General features: G+C 39.8%; 1 protein-coding gene across 5 annotated transcripts in view; it reads right to left on the bottom strand.

The window, feature by feature from the left end:
- Positions 1-23,491, bottom strand: part of ESR2 (estrogen receptor 2) — a 90,804-nt gene that overhangs the window by 30,411 nt on the left and 36,902 nt on the right. The window contains exons 1-3 of one of the 5 annotated variants that reach the window (XM_040601280.1): positions 4,848-5,107; positions 2,965-3,034; positions 1,043-1,515 (exon numbers count right to left, since the gene is read on the bottom strand). In XM_040601280.1, the coding sequence (XP_040457214.1) occupies positions 1,043-1,476 (434 nt within the window). In that variant the 5' untranslated portion in view covers positions 1,477-1,515; positions 2,965-3,034; positions 4,848-5,107. The other 4 variants (XM_040601283.1, XM_040601278.1, XM_040601282.1 and 1 more) reach the window with 4 other exon arrangements.

Genomic DNA, 23,491 nt, shown 5'->3' with positions numbered 1-23,491 from the left:
AGCCTACAAGTCAGCAGGAGATGCAGATCTCGCATCTTTGCCCTGTGCAGACAACATAAGGCCCACAAATTGCAGAAGGAACGTGGGTAGTCTCAAAAATAGTGCAAACCCTTTATTAACAATTGAACTAAAACTGTTGCCAGGACACACTAGTTTTCATACCAACAAGAACTGCTGAAGTTAAATAAGGAGCCCTATGAATAAACATACAGCTGCTAAAACAGGAACAGCACCTGCAACACCCTGAGCTTTTATCCATCCAACAGCTGGTGTGTCCGTGAATGGAGTAATTTCCTCAGCTGGTGATCTACACACTGCTTATGGTTTGTAATATAAGTAAATGTGCAGAATGGGAACATGTTTTTGCAAATACAGTTTCTTTACAGCTGAAAATTTAGCCCATGAATCTGCTGTTTACAACATCTTTATAAAGTCAGTTGAGAACAGCAACAAGAAACATCGTCAGACTTTTTCAGTAGCAGCACCCTTTTGAACATAGACTCACAGATAGAATCATTCTGGTTGGAAAAGATGCTGCTCTGTGACTGTTAATATTAAAACCAAAAGACAAAGAAAACATTTCCCTTAAATTCTAAGCTAATGAAAATCCTTCACAACTATAAGATGCAGTAAAAAAAACCACAACAAAAACCACCCAACCGAAAAAAAATCCAGATAAAATGGAATTCAAACACTGTATGAAAAGAAAAAAAAATGAACCTTTACTTCTTTAACTCAAAGGACTTAATTTGCCAGAGTAGTTACACAGAGTAGTACCTAGAAGTCTTGAACTTTTGTTTGTACACAGCAAAGAGTTGCCACATTGAAGGCAGTTGTAGTGTTTTGTGTTGGTGTACAGTTCAATAGCTCAAGAGAACTATTGAAAAAAACCTTCTGTTTCAGAAGTTACATTAAAAAAAAGAGACCAACGTATAGAAGTCAAATGTAAAAAAAAAAAAAAAAAAACAACAACAGACTTAAAAGAACTTAAGAAACTGTAAATAATTTTCAGCACAGTTTTAAAGAAATGAGTAGGACTGACCTGGTCACAGGTAGCACTGGCTCCATCGGGCTTGCCTCACACCAGGGACTCTTTGGCTGCTCTGCATACAGAAGCGATGACTGACAGTGCAATGTCAGAGGGGAGAGATGGCCAGGACCAGACCATAACGCACTGGGGCTTGATGTTTGCCTCACAGACACACTCTCTGAATCACCGAAACTGCTGGCAATGTTGTAATTCATCATAGCAGGATTGCAGAATGCCATTGCAGAATATTCATGTCTGTTTTCCATGTAAGATGAGGGAATATAGACTGGACTGTGTTCTGCTGTCAACGTGGACTGATTACAGCTGTAGGGAACTGGAGAGATGATACCAGCAGGTGAAGTTTTCAATTCTGTTTTACTGCATCCAATATCCTGAAGTGGCAGCAACTGAGAAAGGTCCTTGTGAGAAGATGCACACAGGGACATTTTGAAGCAAGACTGAAGATTGTTGTTTAAATATTCATCCTAAGATGGTAAAGGTATAAAAAAAGTTGAATTAAAAACTAGTAAAGTTCTGCATTAAGTCTTTCCTAGAAAAGAAAAAAGGAATCAGTAAAACAGAGAATATAAGAATATCCTGTTAAAACAGATTACATACCAAATGCACTTCAACAGTCAAGGTACAAATTTACTACCTTTAAGAAAAAGAAAGATTTCTAGAACTTCCTTAAATGAAGGCCAAGACACACATTGAGTTCAAACTCCCTTAAAAAATAATTTGAAAAATATTTAAAAAAAAATATCACTTGAAATCTGAAACAAAGATACAGGTGACAACTTGGATCTTAACAGAAGTAACTTGTTACAATGAGGGTAAAACTGCTCTACGCCAGAGGCAAAACACAGCTACAGTGTGAGTGCCCTGAGAAATCAATTCTCTTTATAAAACTCACCATCTCCTGCTCCCTCTAAGTGTACTACTTCAGCCCTCCCTTTATCAACACAAACATGTAACAGCAGATATTTTGAAAACACACACACACACACACACCCAAACTCCAATGCACATCCCTCTCCACAGAGGAGGAAGACGTGTAATGGATGTCTGTAAGCAATGCAACTTCATCACTGAGAGGTCCCTGGATATGGCACCTCTGAACAGAGCCGTTATAAAAGTAGAAGTCACAAAATACAGATATTTCCAGAGCCAAAACCACAGAACTCAAGTGATTTCATCAGGTCTGGAAGTTTTATAATTTCTTGCTACTCTCCAGCCCCATCCCAACTACTTACTCTCCATCCTTCCTCCCATCCGAACCAACTATCAAAACAGACACCTTAATTTGCCCACTGTAAATACTCTGCCAGATTTAGGTACATCCAAATTACTGAAGAGAGAAAAAAATTTTAAAAGAAAAAAACCAAAACAAAACCAAAACAGGTCCACCAAAACTATCCTCCTAAGGCATAACCCTGTCCTGGAAGCATTACTTTTACAGTAGCACTTAAAAATATTTCTTTTTATTCTTCACTAAGGATTTCATCTGCAGCTCATTCCAGCTTTGAACACAGACATGCAGCCCTCTTATAGCTTGCAATCCAAAACAATTCTGTTTCCAAAACAGCAAGTTCCAGCCCCCAAAACTGATATTGTAGTGTACTTTTGCAGATGGTAATAAGATCTTAACGTAAAAAACAATAATAATCACAGAGTAATTAAAAAGTCACCCACAGCTTTGCTATTCCAGAAGTGGGCAAGGTACTGATGATATTCTTACCTTTTTTCACCTCACATGACCATAAAGCAAAATGAGGAAGATTCAAACACAGGCTTGCTGAATTACCAGCAATCTTCCTATCTCTAAAATTCTCAGCCAAATGGCATTTCTAATATGCCACCTTGGGGCATAGACACATTTTTCCTCTCTAAGGCCAGGATGATGGAGGCAAAAACATAAAATGTAAGAAACTGACTTTTTGAATAAAATGGGTAGTTTAGGGTCCGTCCTTCCTTCTCACTTTCTGTTGATGAAACTGAAGATATCTGCAGAAATAACCAGAAACTCGTTTAAATCATTTTGGGCACTTCAAACCCAGCTGCTGTTTTTTCCTTTGTGGGAAACAGGAAAATGAGATATCTCAGCAGCTGTTTACATCCAGCAGTTGTTGCGCTGGAACGCTGATGCAGTCAAACCAGGAGAGTCTGACCTCACCCCTCACACAATCCACACGCTTCGCTTGCCCCCGCCAGATGCTCCACGGTCTCCTCTAAGAGAAATCAAGCATCATTCAGTTCTCACTGCAAAAAGCACTGACAATCCCAAAGGTGCTTTCACTCCCAAATTATGGGGCGGGTAGCCCACGAAATTTTTAAGCAGCAGATGAACTACAAAATGATTTTAAGACTGTTTTCAGTGGTTACTACAAATGGGCCCGGTGAGCTTACTGAATTCAAAATTCATGTAAAGCTTCTGTGTAGATGAAGCTGCGTATCATTTGCGATCTCAGGGGCTGCCTGTATTTAAGGTGTGCGCGGACACTCTGCAAGAGCATCGGCAACATCCAGCAGGAGCTGCCTGCACTAACACCTCCCTCTCCCCTCCCCCCAAAAGACCCCACAGTGCAGGCTAACCCCAAACCCTTCGGAGAGAAGGCCCTGAGAGGCATTACAACAACATCTTCGTGCAGTCAGCTACAGGTATTCTGCGTTGATACTTTGATAGTTTTTTCAGCAGACAGCTGGTTGTGTAGCTTCCCTCCAACATCTGGAAAAAACATGCATGTACGCAGTAGAAGCAGAGAGAATGCAGAATGGGTACTACACAATTTTACAAACTGAAATAAGCTGAGATTTAGGCCATGGGTTTTTGGACAGGTAATCCACTCGAGTGGTTTGCAAAATAACTGCTTATTTAGCAGAAGGCCATACTGTTTCCACAGGGCAACAAATAGTATTTAGAAACACACACGGGAGTTTAGAGAAGCAAGAGTGAAGTTTGTTTTAGAGGGAAGAGTCGTGCAAGCTTGAAAAGTCAGTACAGCCTTCCTCAAAAAACAGACTGCTCATGACTTATTTACAAAACAAGGGACTCTCGGTTCCAGGAGGTTAAAAAAAAAACCCCACAACTGTACTCATGGTCTTCAGCAGACTGCAATATAGCGAAAAAATAACAGCACTGGCTTAAAATAATTAACTTGGGTAGCAGAAATAGTTTAGCCACAGTAGACTATGGATCTACCTGAGATCACATTGTTCACATTTCCTTATAGCCGAGAATTTAAAATGGAAAGCCCAGAACCTCACAAATAAAATGAAACTGCTGAAGTCATCCAGTATTGCTCAGAAGGTCCTAAAAATTGACTGTTGTGAAGTTCTCTGTCTTAAAGAAGGACTGCAGATGGAGGGAACCAGATCTTCAGATTTAAGGCTGGAGAAAACAAACTCCACCAATACCTCAGAAGGAAGTACAACCACATTTAAGCCAAGGACTACAAGTAGTGCAATAGGCTAATAAATGTGTTCCATCCTGGTGTAATGTCCTCATATCTTAAGCACCATTCATTAAAAAGAAATTAAAATTCCACAGAAAGTGAACTCTTGTCCCAACACTTCCTCCTTTTTAAAAGTGAGATTCAACTATAAAGCACGCTATTTACATCTAGTCTATTATCACTGCACTATGTCTGTACCGGACACAGAAACAAAACAGGTATCCATTAGTTTTACACTGCAGTCTTTTGGGAGACTGTAAATATTTCAATCCACTTAAGTCAGTTTAGCTTGGTAAGACCATCAACAACTGAAAGCCATTATTAAGTAAACAGTCGTTCCATCCACTTCCTTGAGTAACACTTACCATTCACAAATCTAAGACACTACGGGCAGGGTTCACATCTGGCACAAGAGAAAACAGTTCCATTGGCTCCAGTACCCAGAGGATGATACCATTATCCATGAGGATGTAGGAAAAAGAAAGTGATGTTATCAATGTTCTCCACCAGAGAAAATTGGGTTTCTTGTTTTAAACAGCTCTACGTACTGAAGTGTATCTTGAGAGTCACCAATGCAAGACACACCAGATCAGGTGCAAGAACTGGTTTAGATGTCATAGTCAAACAGATACACGGGTAAATAATTAAGCCATCTGACCCATTTGAACAAACTGAAAAGCCAGTTATTGCACATTACCTATACAAGTATCTTTTTAAAAGCCTTGACTGAAATAACTAATACAGTATTTTTTTTAGGGTTTTTTGTTTGTTTGTTTGTTTTAGTTTTGGAAAGAGGAAAAAATAAGTAGAACGGGCAAGCTGCCATGTTTTAGAGCCTTCTTGGAAACATAATACAAAATATTTTCCTAGAAAAACACAACACCGCAAAAAGCAATATAGTGATGGATGTTCTCAGGCACCTTTCCATCAACATACAGTATAACAGGCTTAGAATTTTCTAGGTAAGTCATATATTTTGAGTAAACACTTTTTTTGCAATAGAGAATTAAGATGATCTTTTTCTCTGCTAGGCTTAAAGTGCAATCATTCTTCCTTTCGTTTCAATAGAAGTGATTCAGCAAGCATGCATTCCAGCACCCCATAGCCCGAGTCCCTCAGTCATCACGCACTACATTCTATTAATACTCTGCTAAGTTACATTTTACGCAACCCACTGCAACAATAAACTGAATCATTTTCTCAAAAACTGATCATTAAAGGAAAGTCATTCCTGATGCATAAAATGGTACTTGTGCTTCAAGTTTTGTGAAAAAGTTATTTATTACTCATTAAACACAGCAGTGCAGATACTGCCAACAGAAGGCACATAAGTAAACAAGTTTATTATTACCTCAAAGGACTAGGTGCAACAAATAGGGGACAGATAGGGAAGCAAAATAAAAATAAAGCTATCTGTCAGGACCTCAGGTGTTGTACTCATTGCAAAAAAAATAACAGCCTGTTGTCAATGAGATCAAGACCTCCCCTGAAGAAAATATTGCAGATTAAAAACACATGGACAAGAATATGTCAAAACACTTGAGCAAAACGAGCACTCTCTTTGGCCTATCTTAGCCTTTGTTACTGAGGTCACTGACAACTTCTTCTAGGTTATTCTAAACTTTCGTAAATGTATTTCAGAGCTCAACGCATGTGACATACACAGGGGCACCAAGGGAACTCTTGTTTGTTCCACCAGAGGAACACAAGACTCCAGGAGGGTGTAACTGAAGTCTGCTACTCCCTGAAGTGGAGTTACAGAGGCAAAAAAGCCAGGCTCTTTTCAGAAAAAGTACACAAGCCAAGTGTCAGAGCAAGGGAAATTCCAGTTGGACATATGAAAAAATCTCCATGGTGAGAATTAAGGAACAGGATAGAAAGGCTGTGAAACCTTCACCTTTGGAGATACTAAAACACTTGACTGAAAAAGGCCCTGAGCGACCTGAGCTCACTTTGAGCATGATGCTGGATTAGTTGCTCTCCAGATGTCCCTTCCCACTACTGGAGGCATTCATAGCAGAAGAAATTCCGTTTTACCTGTCCTGGAGAGAGTGAAACATACAAAGGATCATGGACACTAGCCATCTTGTCAGCTTTGCTCAAGAACGTAAGAGCTGTGTGCCCTGTCCAACGACAGCCAGCATTTAACACTTCATGGTACATGAAAACAGCTGTCTTGCATATACTGCAACGGGATTAGTTCACTAGAAGGTATGCACAGAATTGGAAAAGATTTTCAGGTCTCAGTTCAAGCTAGAGTCAAGATGGACTACAGCAGTGTGTAGCCTTTCAGTCTGTAGACCCTTAACATGTTACCAGACCTTAAAACGGATTTTAAGCTTTCTGTGATGTGGATTTCTTAGGGATTCAGAGACCAGAAATGGAAAGCTGCTGTCCTGCTCAAGAATACAAATGCAAACTGAGAGACTTAACTCCCTTACTCTCCATGTCACTACTTCAAAGTGCAGCACAGACATTCAATACATATTCAATCAAAAAGAATATTTGAATTTCTGCATGAAGATTTTAGCATGTTTCCCTAGAAAAGAATCATCTATTAAAACTATTACACAAGTAACAATTACAAGGATCTATCTGAGGATTTTGTAATCACACTTCAATCCACAGAAGTATCATGGCAGAAGCCAGTACACAGAATATACCCTTGTCCAATAAGAACAGTATTATTAAAAGATAGCATCTACCTCTGGTGCAAGAAAGGGCGGGAAGAGCGGTACAGGCTGGCCTACACCTGGGACTCAGATTTTCATGGAGCTGGGAGGTACCTCTGTAGCCAACATCCCTGAAGTACACATGGGCCTCTCAGCATTTTTAATTTAATCTATTTAATTAAAACATAGCTCTGTGCCAACAGCAGGGAGTACACCAGTTCCCTGGATCCAGGAAGAATTAATTCCTTCAAACACCATTTCTCCCTTAATTGCAGTGCCTGGAACAAGCACACAGGAGCCTTCCTCCACCTCATTACTTCCTAGTCATTAGCAAAGCCTGTACTGAGGAACATACTTAATTTGTATGACTCTGCTGAGAAACAGAGTGCCACGTTCAACCATTATAGGGCTACAAGGATGATGAAGGCACTGGAGCATCTCCCTTCTGAGGAAAGGCTGAGAGAGCTGGGGCTGCTTGGCCTGGAGAAGAGAAGACTGAGAGGGGACCTTAGCGCTGTATGCAAATACCTGAAGGGCTGGTGCCAAGAGGACGGGGCCGGGCTCTTTCCAGCGGTGCCCAGTGACAGGACAAGGGGCAACGGGCACAAACTGCAACACAAGAAGTTCCACCTGAGTATCAGGAAGAACTTTACCTTGAGGGTGACCGAGCACTGGCACAGGCTGCCCAGAGAGGCTGTGGGGTCTCCTTCTATGGAGACATTAAAACACCCCCGGATGCGGCTCTGTGCAACCTGCTGTAGGTGACCCTGCTTTAGCAGGGGGTTGGGCTGGGTGACCTCCAGAGGTCCCTTCCAACCCCGACCATGCTGGGATTCTGTGATCTACAATCAAAAAGGGAAATACATATGGATAAATAGCCTCATTTTGTCTAGTAAGACATTTACACAGCTTGGAGGATTACTGATTAACTTTAGTTATTGGTATCGTGTAGATACGAGCTGGCACAGAGGCTAAGAATCTTTCAGTCAAGTTCTTTCTGCTTACTCTTATATCTCCCATATTAAAAATAAATAAATTGGGGACTGAAAATACCACCTCATTTATTCCCTGTTCCCACAGCAGTTCCCCCATGCAGGTCTGTGAGGATATACAGAGCAGTGCCAGCAGCAGCGCACTCATGCCAGACAGAAATCTGAGAGAAAAGGAGGGGGAAAAAAAAGTCAATATGTGAAGAAAAACAAGTAAATCAGGCAATAGGAATAGAGTGGGAATTGAAACTTCCTACTCTCTCAGGGAGAGAGACTGACTGTCTTGCTTGCTTAGGAAAGTAAGGATGAGAGATTTTCCCTGGCAGCAGCTGTCCACCACTAGGCATTAAAACCTGTGATGAGATTAAGAGCCCTCTGGCCAGTGGACAATACTGTAAGGTCAAAACTGCCCCTGAAACCCAGATCCCCCAGCAATCCATAGACAACAAAATTAGATAGGTAGGTAGACAAACAAGACATATCCACAAATGACATGAACTAATTTATTTCTGCAGCATATGCTATATCACCCAAAGATCTGACCTGCAATAGCTCCAAAACACAGGGTGGGACTTTCTATTTGGCACGTATGTCAGTGAACACAGGATTTGGTGTCTCCTGGCTAAGCAGACATGATGCATTGGCTGTTCTCTTGAGCACGCCATGTCTCAGGCTCCTCAAATGACCTCTTGCTTTACAAGCTTGAGACACAACTGTGATAACCATAGTTATCTTTGGCATAAGAAAACCTTCCTTGTAAGTATGCTGTCAAGGAATCAGAAACCCGAAGGGTGCTGAAAAAGCAGCAGACTTTTTCCTGTCAGACCATGTACACTTATTCCCCTCTCTCATCCTGCAAATAAAACATCTCATTTACTGTGTTTTTTTCCAGACAGTCTCTTTACCATGCAAATTTTTCATGCTGTAGGATTAATTTATGTAGCAAAAGAGTCTGTTTCACCGGTGGTCTTACTAAGCAACCAGCCTAAAAGCCTCTTCAACTAACAGCACTTTTCAGCTTTGTTTTCAAGACAGTCTGCTGTGTCTGTCCAAGGAAAACATGCCACATAGAAGATGCCTTTTCCATCACTGCCACTCAGGCTGCCACTAAAGCTGCGGAGCTGAACAGTGCTTTGGGAGACACCGAGAGACTTGCTTCATTTGTGTGACTGTGACAGCAAGGAGCATCCAGCTTATGTCTTGCTTCAGTCAGTATCCAAATGACATGCTTCTTAAATATGTGGCTGGTAAGGACCCAGTATGTGGTTGCCTTACCTTTTACTGCATAAAGCAAACTTTTGTCTTTTTAGTCATAAAACTTGAATAACCAACCTTTTCTGTACTTAGATAAAAATTAAATCTATATATGAATATGTATGAAATGCAGTACAGTTTTAGCCACTTTTCTGGTTTTAGCTATAAGTCAATTTGTTTCCTTATTTGGAATTTATGTAAAATACTATTTTACTTTTATTCATTTCACTATGCATCTTAACATTAACAGAAAATTCAAGACTAAATATTTTTACCCCTGCAATTTTATTCTAACCTCTTTAAAAAAAGGTTTTGCAATGTAGTTGTTTCATACCCAATGTTGATGAGTTAAGACTTACAACTGCATGACAAATTAGTAATTATGCTGTAACTTTTCCCTCATCATCACTAATTCACTGAAATATTCAACACAGAAACCAAGGTATTGCTTATTCTTGCCTTTCAAGCTATGAAACACTGTTAGAATGCTGCATGAAATCCCAGATCAGGTGTGTTTAACATTGTCCACAGGTAACAAAAGGTTGTGTATTTGTTTTAGCCCCTTAAACAAAAAAAGTTGTTCTAGATTTGTCTCATCATTAACCTGGGTATGAAAACTGGTCTTTTACTGTGAGTAAAATTCTGTCTTAACTGAGTAAGAAATTTGTTGTTGATTCACACAGACATTTGTCTAATATGTTAATTAAGACAAAACTTTAATATCCTTCTAGTCTTATTAAAAAGAAATCTGAGAAATTATTTTTGGGATTTCTGTTCTCTGAGCTTCATATTTCCTGCCTCTGGAAGAAAGAATCACCAAACTCTTCTATGTGAATATTTCTTGCTGCTAGCAAAAGCATGTTGCAGATAACTGAAGAAAAGCACAATAACATAAAGGATATAAAATTTATTCAGCCTCATGGATCACCATTCCTTTTCACTGTAAGTTCTTTCCTACTTGTACCTTTAAGTTAATATTCAAGAACCAGAACTAAAATAAAAAGTATTTAAATAGATCATATACTAACATGGATGTATAGTGATTTTAATTATCATATTTTAATACATTCTTTATCATAATATCATCATAAGATACAGTGGCTGACTTATAAAGGCAATTCTGCAATTGCAACATTTTAATAATATCTCTGAAACTATGGGTATTTTCATCCTGTGATATTTGAAGTTTAACAAAGAAATTCACTGGGATATAAAATAATTTTTGTGATTCCACTTTTTCCAGCAACACTTGAAGCTCCATTAACTATTACAATTTACAGCACCTAAGAGAGCAACTGTAAAGAAGCATCAGATTTAGTCCATCCCTTCAGGTCTAAGATTTTTATTGTTGTTTCTCCTCTGAAAGTCTGAGGAAGCTGAGCTGTTCACTCACACACACAAAATTACCAGTCTCAGAATAGAGACACTACAGCTGTCTTCCTCTTAATACTGTGTTACTGTCACTGCATCTGCAAAATGTAAGTTACATCTTATTTAGAAAGATATAAGAAAGGAAAGAAAGGAAAGCAAAAAGGAGGATAGAAAGAGAAGTGATTCTGTGTTTAAACTTTATGTTCACAAAGAGGAATTTCGATAAAGTTCTCAAATAGCATATAAAAGTTCTAAAACTTTAAATTAAAAATACACAATATATTTGTGATTCAGTAAAGGCATCCTACTTCAGTCTTAAGATTTCTCCCCCTCTTTGAGAGACAACAGATGAGCAAAGAATTTCAAGGATATGGATGAGAAAACATTGCTGGTAATACTCAGTACATCAGAATCAAATGCTAAATTACTTTACATTCAAAAGTGGTTTCTCATGCAACCCATAACCATATCAAAACTTTCTCTGCACATAAATGGTAATTGTGCATCATTTTCCATATGACAAGGCTGAACCCTTTCCCAAAAAGAAATAGCACATTTACCAGCTATTCCAAGGTCTAAATTGCATAATTTGCTCTCTCCAATTTGAAATTTATTTTCTCTAATAAAACCTCACTTATAAAACCTCCAAGATAAAAAGACCAGATCATTCTTGTCATTGCTAGCCCAAAGTCTTTACTAGCATTCAGGCAGATGTTGTGATGGGTTTGATGAAAATTTACGCATGTGCTGTCCCGTCTTTAGTTATTGTTATATATACCTTTTTAGCATGGCCAAAAGTAAACTTAAGAAACAGGCTTGTATCTTCCTGTCTAATTAGGAAGTTGCTTTTCAAAACTGAGTTCTCATTAAAAGAATGTAAAGCTGTATCACTGACTAATATGGGAAAACTACTTAGGTAGACACAGCTACTGTAAGAACAAAACCCCAGACATTTATCAGTATAAGACCTGGAATTTGAAAAGCCTGATCCAAAGTCCAGTCAAGTCAATGAGGAGACTTCCAATAACTCAAATTTGCTTTGGATCAGGTCCTAAAAAATACTATGATTGTAAGAAATGGCTTTTACCTTTTATTAGCATATTCATTTGTGCAGTTTTCCAAAAACCTTAAAAAACCCAAGCCCCTAATGTGTGCTCAAAAATACTCCTTCTGCTTGTAGTCCAGCAATCCTATCCTAATTAGATTCTTAAGCCAAAGTCCTAAAATATATAAACTTCCACAACTTCCTCTGAATCCTCAAAGCATTTTTAAAACACAAACCTGTTGAAAGATCATTTAATCTGCATAAACTGTTAGACTTTAAGAACAAATTTGCACTGGAACCAAAACAAAAACTCTCAGTAATTTAACTACCTCATTTCACTTAGGCTATTGTTCATAAATCCACAAGCTATCAATTGCAGAGCTTTGGCAACATTTAAAATAATAAATATTTCATTCAATATAGCACGTACCTGATTGATACTGAATAGGGTTTCTGCTTTTTATGAATGTTCTGACAGCATTACATGTCAGCAAGGTTTTCACATAGCAATTCTGGATGTTTTCCTTCTTCCCTTTATCTCTGATTCTAAAGCAGCTGTGCCCACCACCACTTAGTCATCAGATCTCAAATATGAATCTTTTCAAAGCAATGTGATGCCCGCTCATCAGTGCAAGGTTACACACATACTATCAGTGTTTCCTTTCCTATGAAGGCAAGACCTAAACAGAAGTTCCTCCTCCTCCTTTCTGACATAACAAGCTTCTGAATTTGTTGTTCACTGCAGTTACAGCTCTTACATGACTGAATCATTTTATAAGCCAAGCATTCTCATATTTAGCAAAGACATATGAATGATTAATTAACCAGCAATTCTGGAAGCAAATACTGAGATTTTAAAAAGCTAAATCAAATGTTTTTATGTCTTTGCCACAGGAAAACCTGAAACATAATTACCATTTGCTGCGAACCAGCAATGTACTTATCTTAGACATCTTAGGCAGCATAATTAATAAACTGCTTTGGCATTGTTTTAACACATCAGATGCATAAACACAGATGAGGGCAACTTTTTTTTTTTTAATGTAAAAAATTTCATTTTCAAACAAAGAAAATCAACTGGGAGCCATTTAAGGTAATATCTTTATTTTACCGAGTGTAATGTACCAAGCTGGCAACCAAACCCCACACAGCTCGCTCCACCCTGGTGGGATAGGGGAGAGAATTGCAAGAGTAAAAATGAGAAAATTTGTGGGCTGAGATAGAGACAGTTTAATAGGTAAAGCAAAACCCCACACATAAGCAAAGCAAAACAAGGAATTCATTCACCACTTCCCATCGGCAGGCAGGTGTTCAGCCATCTCCAGGACAGCAGGGCTCCATCACACCTCACAGTTACTCAGGATGACAAAACAACCCAACTCTGAACATCCACCCCCTTCCTTCTTCTTCCCCCAGCTTTATATACTGAGCATGATGTCATACGGTGTGGACTATCCCTTTGGTCAATTAGGGTCAGCTGTGTCCCTTCCAATTTGTTCTGCACCCCCAGCCTGTTCACTGGTGGGGTGAGGTGAGAAGCAGGAAAGACCCTGACTCTGTCTAAGCACTACTCAGCAATAACTAAAACATCCAGTTTTCAGCACAAATCCAAAACAGTCCACACTAACTACTGTGAAGAGAATTAACTCTACCCCAGCCCAAACCAGCATACGGAGTTAACATTATTTTTTTTAAAAAAAAAATAATAATAAAATTTGAAGGCATGCAGCAAGGTACAATTCTCAATTATACATTAGGATTGCTTTCAAAATGCTTGATTACTTGCACAACATTAACCTATAATTTACTCTTACAAGCATGTCAGCTTCCCTAATTTTCTCGGATAAAGCCTCACGTTATTCATTCTTGCACTGTAGACCCCAAAATACCTTCAAGTCTACACAACCTTCTGAAGTCTCTTGTCTGAATTAGGAGATTTAACTGTGCCAACCCATGTAGCTGAAAGACTCCTGCTTCTTTGCTATCAACAGCTTCTCTGCAAGCACTATCAGGACCAAACCAAGGTAGTACTATTCACTCAGTCAGCCATTCCCGTAATTACTTTATATTAATGCAATTTTTCTCAGCATCAGATTTGCCTTTCTACTTGGTTTCTATGTTCTTTTCCTTGAGCCTCCCCATCTCTTCTCGTTACTATTTTGCAGGTCCAAGCACAGCTGCTTTTAGTCTGAAATTTCTTTTGTTTTAACAGATAATGCCTTTTGCAAGTTACAGGGGATTTAAACCCCTACTACTAGAACTTTCTGATTATTAGTTTTATATGGAGCTGGACCTGTGTCAATCCAATCCTATTTATGCCTGTGGTAACCCCTAAACACTGTTTTAAGGGCAAGGTCATGTTCCCTGCCATCCACAATACTAATGGGACAGGAACATAAAGGTTTACTGCTAACTGCTACAGAATTGCACCTTAGTTGTTCACACATGTAAGGGAACTGCTTTCCCCTCACACCCTGGCATAGCCCCTAAACCACCTGCAGGCCCTGATCCTGCAAGTCTCTTTAAATACCTGACCCTTACCAAAGCCCCCCTCTATTTTTAGCAGCTGTGCTCCTGCCCCTTTCTCAAGACAGCAGCAGAGACTCTACTTCTAAAGGGTTCCGCAAATGGGTAGCAAAGACTTTCAAAGCCAGGAAGGACAGAGGGGATGCTAGCCATAGCTGTCAGCAGAAGTGAGACTTGTGAGGACATCAGTGGCATCAAGAGATCCTTATGGCTGTCTTCTCCCATGAAATCGAGGGGAAGTCAACTAGTAAAACAAGACACCTGCCCTTCCTTGGGTGAATTTACCAGAAACTACAGCAGTCTCTGTCATCACATTGAGCGTACCAGGTTTCTGCAGAAGAAAACTGTTGTGTATTTGATTACCTTCAATAACTTCAAGAAGTGTTGCCATAGACATAGCTAAGAGCTCATATATACGCTCTGCCTGGCAGACAGCCCTGTCTGAGATTAGAATAATACATCTGCACCTCTGCAGAAGTGTGCACAAAATGCAGATCTAAGCGGGAAAGGGGAACACAGACTATGGATGCCAAATAAACATTAGGAGCAGCATGAAGTGGTTACCTGTGAATTGTATCTTTCCTCCTCATCCAGGTCTTTTCTCAGTTAGGAGTCAGAGCTATTTTGGGCAATATAAACAAAAACCTTAAATCAAGGCAAATTAAGATAGTATTAAAGATTTTATGTGTTAGATAACCAGATGGAATAAAAGAGTAACTAGATAAATAATCAGGAACAGGTTGGCATTAGACAAAAAAGTCAAGTTCTCTTTCTTTTATATATGTAATGTATACTATGATTCCTAAAACAATATAAAATGAGAAGGCCTTTAATTTATTTTCCTCATAGGTTTTTTTGGAGGGGTGAGTGCAAGACAGGATGCATAAAGGGATGGTTAGAGTCTGAGCTGCAGCAGTTTGTAACTGGAGCAGCACCAGTCTAGCAGACACATAGAGCAGCTACAAGGAGCCTTGAGACAATACACAAGACAAAAATAGGACGGTACATTCCCCTGTGAGTACAAGGGCACAAAGGAGAATACCTTAGGGCGAGTAGATGCAAAAAACATTTCCTTTAGACAAAAGTGGTGTAGTTAGCAAAATGGGTAAATTCACCTACTTGACAACCCAGGCCCATCACTGATGAACGGATACATTTTGTCTTGTCCCAGAGAATTTCTTACATCATTATCACATAAAGCTGTCAAAGTTAAGCAGCTCTTGGGACCACAGGAGCCACCATACCAACTGTATGGTATATACTGTCTGTATACTCCCCAAGTAAAGAACCAAGTTTGCTTCTCAGCATTCCCACTATATTTAGCACCCCAGGTCTCAAGCAAATTCATACTATGTAAGCAATTTGAAGAGTGGTTTGACTTGAGGATCCACCTAAGAATCTTTTTACAACCTCCCACAAATTTTAAAGGTGTTACAGTAAAAGGATCACACTGAAGGAGAATGAAGAAGAAGAGCCAGAACAGCAGAGGGAATCTTTTTGGACAATGTTCATCAGCGGTTACATGTTCTTGCATGCCTATTATTAAATTGCTGACACCTGCTGATAGCTATATTAAAAAAAAAAAAAAGAAAAAAAAGACATAAACTTTAAGGAAAAGAAGGATGCAATATTACATTTGCAAAACCAAATTAAAACCTCAATTATGCCTAAAAGAATTTGAAAGAATCTACCCATCCCTGTATTTCAGGCAAAGGTATATTCTCCTCAACACCTGTGAGTATCCAGTGGGTAAATACCTTGCTTTGTTACCACAGCTGCCACCTCAGCACTTTATACTTTATTCCCCAACTATTACCAATAGAAATGAAAAATCAGTATCACAAGGGAAGGCTTATTTCCACTCCATACAGAAAAGCTTCCGTGAAAAATTATTAGCTTTAAATACAGCCACCTGGATCACAGCACCTCCAAATCTGATAAAGTTTACAGGCACCATGCTGACCCCTCTCCTTGAGGCTCCTAGCTTCAAGCTGAGCAGGGATATGTCTGAGTGCTGCAATACATTCAGACTGTATCCAATGCTAGCTGCAGGTTCTGAAGGTCCACCTTTTTGAAGCTTAGCTGTAGTGATAAGCAGCTCTGCCATTGCACTAGGAGAGACCAATAAACACCTTGTGCCCACACTGCTAAGGATTTGTTCTTGCTTACATTCCAAGGAATCTCCATTTTTCCGTTTTTATCCAGGTCTCTTATCTAGTAGGCTGGAATTAAAGAAAACTATTTCTAGTAGGTTCATCCTTTAGAGAGGAAGAAGAAAAAGAAATCTAAATTTTTAAATGCTAAGTATAATGTTATTGCAACATACATTAGGATTCAAGATTGCTGTAGTATTTTATTCTCTTTCCAATTAGCTGCGGTCTTAGCAGCAGATAACTGAGGTCAAAGGCTGAAAGTCACTGGCTGAACATGTGGAATTTACATTTCTTGTTTCTGTGCAGCAGAGAATTCTCTTCCTTCAATCTACCTCATTCAATATAAGTTCAACATAGGTGATTTTGAATTCACCTTGGTTTTTAAATGTAGGAAGCCTAGGTTTCCAGATACTCAACATGAACCCCAAATTTGCATATAAATCATACATGAAAAAACCAGCAGTCTCAGTATCACACATACAGTATGGGATATTACTGAATAGGAGATTTGGTCTGCTGGGTCCAAAGGATTTCCCCTACTACCACAGCTCAGATTCCTTTCTGCCCTCATTTAAGTCTTTCCTGATTCAGCTCCCAGGCATGGCTCCTGGTTGTGCAGCATATTCCTGTATCTTCCTTTGGACCTCTTGGCCTTGAATAGACTGCTATAGTAGACTATGTCTGTTAAGACTCATATGTCCTGAAGTAGCAATTAAGTCATTATAAATAAATACCAACCTCCTTCTGAGATCCTAGCTTACTGACTGATGTTATGAAGGAGGCAAACCACCAGCTCCCCCAAAACCAAAACTAGGCCTTGTTTCTTCAGCCTATCTGCTTCCAAAGAAGTTGGCCTCTAGAGATGACAGAAACAAAGTCCTTTCTATATCATGAGCTCTTTCTTGCTAATACACAGCCACGGTCAGGTCACAGGGGAGGATTTTGTTTCTTGCTGACCTGGAAATAAACATACATTTCCCTTCCCTCCCCTCCTTTTCACCTACCTCCTATACTCTCCAGGGCCCCAACTTGCTACATTTTCCTTAGAGAAATTCCCCCCCTGCACTGCACAGCTAAAGGCAATGGATTTATTTCCCATCTACCTTACAGTCACACTAGCCAAAACTATCTTTTGAGGAGGTCTTAGCAATTCCTATTCATCTAATCTAGTTACATTTAGTCTACTAGACAAGTTCAGAAGAGAAAGGAAAAAAAAAGAAATATAATCATTATACTGTAGGAGCCCTCAGAGAAAGCTGCTTTCCCTAAAGCCACAAAGAATCAGCAGAGCTAACTGCCTTATATACAGTGGGCAGATGAACCATGCAATTACAGAAGATAACAACTGCTATGAAGGACATGACTGATATCATACATCTGTTTATTAGATCTACTCAACCTAAGCTTCCAAATGATTGCTGCTTCCTTTTTTTTTTGCTATGATCTTACGAGAAAGTAGGCAATGGGAGGGGGAAGAATAGTTGGGCAAGATAGAGGAGGCCTGCTAGCTCAAAGCAATCACTAATGAAGTGGCTTTGGTATGGGGTTGAAATGCAATTGGTCACACCCACTGCTCTTCAATAGCTTTTCAACAGGTATCAAGAGCAGCTGTCCTTAATTCAGATTCTCTCTTACAATACAACTAATATACTCATGCAAACTGAAATATATTTTCTTTCCTCAGCAGACAATCTGAATCTAACTAGCAAAGCAAAGTTCAAGATGCAGAAGATAATGCCAGCGGAAGAACAAGAGAAAAGAGAGTCACAAAGCCACCTGAAGTGGCTGAAAGATTCCCAAAGTATTTACAACAACTGAAGCAACTAGCTTTATTCTTTGGTCAATGCAGACACTTAAAAACAACTTGCCCCTTAAGAAGTCTGTTTACAAATAAATCAAACCACCACAAACACCACAGTGGTTAAAACTCCTGTTTCTCTTTTCAAAGTCAACAGAACAAAGTAGATACATAAAACGGTGACTCTTCCCACATATCTCTTTAATTCACAGGTTTTGGAATCAGACCTCATTTTGCAGCAAGTGTATTTCAACTTCCCCTTCAAAAATAATCAGTCTTAATGACAGCAGATACTGGCTGAGGTCAGACTGGGTCATCTCCTCTCTCTGATAGCTGACTGCCATCACTAGCAGCAGTGTCTCTCCCTTGCCTTCTCAGGACCTGTCCCTTGTGCTGGCTCTGGAGCTCACCTGACCCAGGGGAAGTCACTTCAGCTTGGGAATTCTGCAGAAAGCTACCCCAGCAAAGGAGAGGGAGTTTCATTTTTTTCTTTCTTTCTTTTTTCATCTCACTGCTGGGCTAGTAAGATGAATCTACTCCTCCAGAGGTCAGACAAATGGCAAACCAAGGTCAGACAAACGGCAAACCAAGAGAAACACAGGGCTGCACAAGCAGGAGCGGGGGAAGAAGGACTGCTCCTTTGCCTGACTGCAAACTGTTAGATCAGATCAGTTCCTTTCTTTCTGCAAGGAGGACTTCTAGATACAGCTGAGGCACAGACTGGATAAAATTAGAGGATAAAATTAGACCCAAGTCAGGCCCACACATTCTGTATGCACCCCTCTTCCCCCATCATCCCAAACTGTGGAGAAGTCAGCTCCCTGCCCAAACTCATTAAGAATCATTGCGTATCCCTCTTTCCCTTGCTCCCCAAGCAAACCTTCCTTTGCCACCCAGGGAATTAAAGCTACAAATAAGATCCAGCAAGAGAGCAGGATGACAGGCAGCAGGAGCCAGCATGAGGTGTCACAAAAACAACATCAGGGTATTCATTGCAGGGGATGATACTTAAAGGTCCCTTCCAACCCAAACTATTCTATAACACCAGGGGTTTATTCTCTGGAGCTTGGAAGGCCCTGTTGCTACGCTGTGCTGGTGTGTTGTTCTCCCACAGCACACTCCTGCACTTCAAGTTCATTCTACACCAGCTTTCTCCCACTTCTCAAACCACATCCCTTTCCTACCTTTCTAGCCAGCTGATCCATGACTGACATCCACCCTCCAAAAAGAAGTGCCCTCTTCCTCCGATTCCCATTGCCTTATAGCACAGAGAAGGGATCCAGATTAAAATTTACATGGTGGGGAAAAAACAAAACAAAACCAAAAAAAATGAACAAAAAAAGCCATCACTTGCTCAAAGAAACCAACAAATAGAATTCTAACCTAAAACAGTTCTACATAATAAATGCAATAATAAAACGTAAATAACATATTCAGTGGAGTCACGAAAGAACAGCACTTTATGTACACTGCTGTTTTACCGATGTTCTGGTTTTGGCTCAAATAGAATTAATTTTCTTCCTAGTAGCTGGTACAGTGCTGTGGTTTGGATTTAGTATGAGAATAATGTTGATCAGACACTGATGTTTTAGTTGTTGCTAAGTCATGCTTACCTTAAGTCTAGGACTTTTCAGTTTCCCATGCTCTGCCAGTGAGCAGGGGCACGAGAAGCTGGGAGGGAGCAGAGCCAGGACAGCTGACCCGAACCAGCCAAAGGGATATTCCACACCATGGACCGTCACACTCAGTATATAAATGAGGGGGTTGGCTGGGGCCTGCTGATCACTGTGCAGGGACTCGCTGAGCATTGGTCAGTGGGGGGTGGGCAGCTGTATTGTGCATCACTCATCTGTCTTGGGTTTTATTCCCCTCTTTTGTTTTATCTCCCTTTTCATTACAATCAGTAGTAGTAGTATATTTTACTTTATTTCAATTGTCAAACTTTTCTTATCTCAACCCATGGGTTTTACCTTTTTCCGATCCTCCTCCTCATCGCACTGGGGTGCGGGGTGGTAGTGAGTGAGCAGCTGCCTGGTACTTAGTTGCCATCTGGGGTCAAACCATGACAACTGAGAAGCTTTAGAGTTGAGGTGTTCTGACACAGAGACAGAACATTTTGGAAGGGGTTAAATTCCTACAGTGGGGACATGACTTCTGCATTCTCCCAAGAAAGCAGCTTCAGATTTTCAACGAGGCTAACTCTTGAGGGATGGTGGACCTAGTATATTCCAAGAGTAATCAGGTTTGCTCTTGATCCAGAATCAATAGGAATTTAGGCAACGTCTTTAATGCAAATAGGCTTTAAATGCAACAGAAATTTAGAGAAAATCTACTGCCAATGTATTGGCACCGAACATGCCCTTTTCACCTATTACCTTGCTAAAGGAAATGCAATGGGAGGGAAAGGGAAGTAGCAGAGTCTGATTTGCTTGAACTGTTGAAAAAAATAAACCTTCAAGGAAAAGAAAAAGCACCTATTAATCTCAAAGAAGTCTGGCTATCCAGTTGAGGGGATCAACAAGGATAATCAGCTGGGTGACTGGCTGTGGTTTCACACTTGCTCTGTTGAATCTCTTGCCTGTCTGTTGCCTTGTTCCACAAAGCTGGAAGGACAGGACTTAGATTCCCTACTAGAGGGGGCATAGCAGTGGGAGAAGAGTAGCAGCAGATAAGCAGCTGGACCACTCCATTTTAAAAAGTCACCTAGTGCTACATAATACATTGGCAAAATAAAATCCAGTCTTTGGAGTCATTAGCTTTATCCTTTTTTCCAGAAGGAGCCTTTTTCTTATGCTTTAGCATGTCAGCTCAATAAGGTATGAGGCCAGACAGTCAAGGGAATTGCATCTTTCAGCACTTCAGTATTCACTCCTGGAGCACAGTTCAGGGAGAGGACTATTTGAGGAAGGTAAATACAGAAGCTACAAAGCACCTGAGTGAAGACTGTCTTGGTGAGCTCAGCTGCAGGACTTCCAAACTACCACAGTAATGTTTTTAATCTAAGTTCTCATTAAACAATTTTGTTGTAAGTATTTATGGTCAACCTCTGTGCTAAGCCCATGCTTTTATACTATGTGGGGTCTGCAGTCATTTCGCTTTGACTGTTTATTTGCAGAATATGTATAAAACATCGCTTCTCCAATCAGGGTAGTAATCAATCAAAAGTTCTCTTTACTTTTCCAGAAATATTCTGCACAAAAACCTCCAAGCAATTTTTTTTTGCTCAACTAGAAGCACTTCTGGTTTTACTTGCCTCTTTCCTTGCTTACTTTTAAACAGACGCATCCACAAGCAGATCAAAACTTCCCAGCTTGTACTTGCATTCAGAGCCATCTGAGAAGTAACTTCCCATCTTGCAATTGTTAAATAAAGGAGCACATCATTGTTCCCACTTTCAGCCAGAATGGAAAGCAACTAGCACACTCATCAGCTTCAAGGAGATTTTTACCCAGCCTTGAAGGATGTGAAAAGCAAGAAGCAACAATGGTTCATTTTCAAAGGGCAGCTTCCATCTAAAAGTCCAATAATGCAGAGTGTACTTGAAAGGATCAGGGCCTGGACATAGAAAATCAGCACCCAAAATTGAGAGAAACCTGACATTTTAACCTTAATCTCTTTCTGTCAGTTTCCTCATTTACAAAATGAAGGACAGAGCTCTGACAGATCCTCACATGAGACCAGGAGGCAGGAAGAAAGGACAATCGCAGAATCCATAGGCTTGTGAACACTGAGAACAGCAGACTGCTGCACCAATTATGAGTGTAATAAAGAGGGTGTTAGGGAGTAGCAACAGCAGTTCTAGTTGAGTGCAAACAGCACTCCTACTTCTCTCTCAAAGCTATTTTATCATGAATAGCCAAAAAACTCATGAACATTAGAGACACTTCACCAATTAATTCCTATGTTGTTGCTCTCTGCCTGGGCAGCACTATGAAGAGTTGTAGTAATAGTGATGGTAGGAATTGGGAAGGAATAGAACAGGGCTCTCGATAGAGGCCCATGCCTGAAAAAATTTAACATAAAATAACTACTCTAGTAAATTATTCCATACAGATGAAATCTTTGTAACCTGCAAACTAAAGACATCTGGCTAGTACTCCTCTTGAGAGATTTACAGAAAAAAGGTCAGAAGTGCGATTATGCAAAGACACGATCAAAAGAAACAAGATATAAAAATGCATCCAGTCTAGGGCTAACATGGAAAATGTCAAGAAAACAGTATCAGAGTCCACTCCCTGAATTCGAAAGTAAAACATCAGAAATGGATTAGGAGAAGAAGAAATACAGGGATAAAAGGCACAGATAGTAACCCGGCGGTATTTTTTTTTTTTTTTGTGATTCTGTGCATGAACTAGAGAATAAAACTGTCTTTACTTCTCCTGTCTCGCCCCTCCCTACCTGCAGCATCTTCAAATTTATTCCAAAGTCTCTAGTTATTTATATGCAATTTAAATTTTTCTGGCAACATTTCAATTTAGCAGGCACTGAAGATACTTAAAAGAGCCCCACAACCATTAATTTTCCAAACATACTCAGAATTTACCATATAGTCCCAGCTTGGTTTATATTAGAAAAGACCTTTGGGCTACCCCACTTCCTTAGTCCACTGACAAAGAATGATTCCGTACAATTGCAGAGCCCACCACCAAGCAGAAGAAAGCTTCAAATAGTTCTCACAAGGGTGGCCCATGTGAGATGAAAATAAAGGAAAAAATTTATCTCCCTGGCAAAAAGCAAAAAGCATGTAAGGATCTAAATTTCATGATCTTTCACCTCATCATGTCTCTCATAGGATGACACTAGAGAGGTACCATCTAACAAAGCTGTACTAGGATCAGTATTTACAAGCACATTCTAGGGTGGGGTGTTTTTTTTTCTTGAGAAGTTACATTTGAACATACTAGATCATTTAACTCTTGGAAGTGCGTATGCTCAAAATGGCACAGAGATCCTATGAACTGTGAAGTTTTAAGTGACAGCATTTAGGACAACTGAAATAGAATCATAGAGACAAAGGAGGCTGGAGTGAAACTATTCTCTCTTAGACTCTGCAGCACGTTTCATGTTAAGGAACTGAAGAGCAGCTGCAGCTACCTGTATAGCTCTGACTATATGACAGTCAGTCATCTCCTCAGACCACAAATAAAATCTAGAAATAACAGTAGTCTGTGTCCTCTTGCGTCTTTACCATGCCGATTTCT

Source organism: Falco naumanni, chromosome 7 (genome assembly GCF_017639655.2).
Source record: "Falco naumanni isolate bFalNau1 chromosome 7, bFalNau1.pat, whole genome shotgun sequence".
Taxonomy (NCBI): domain Eukaryota; kingdom Metazoa; phylum Chordata; class Aves; order Falconiformes; family Falconidae; genus Falco; species Falco naumanni.
The sequence above is the reverse complement of the archived record's forward strand: the minus strand, read 5'-3'. Positions and strand labels throughout refer to the sequence as shown.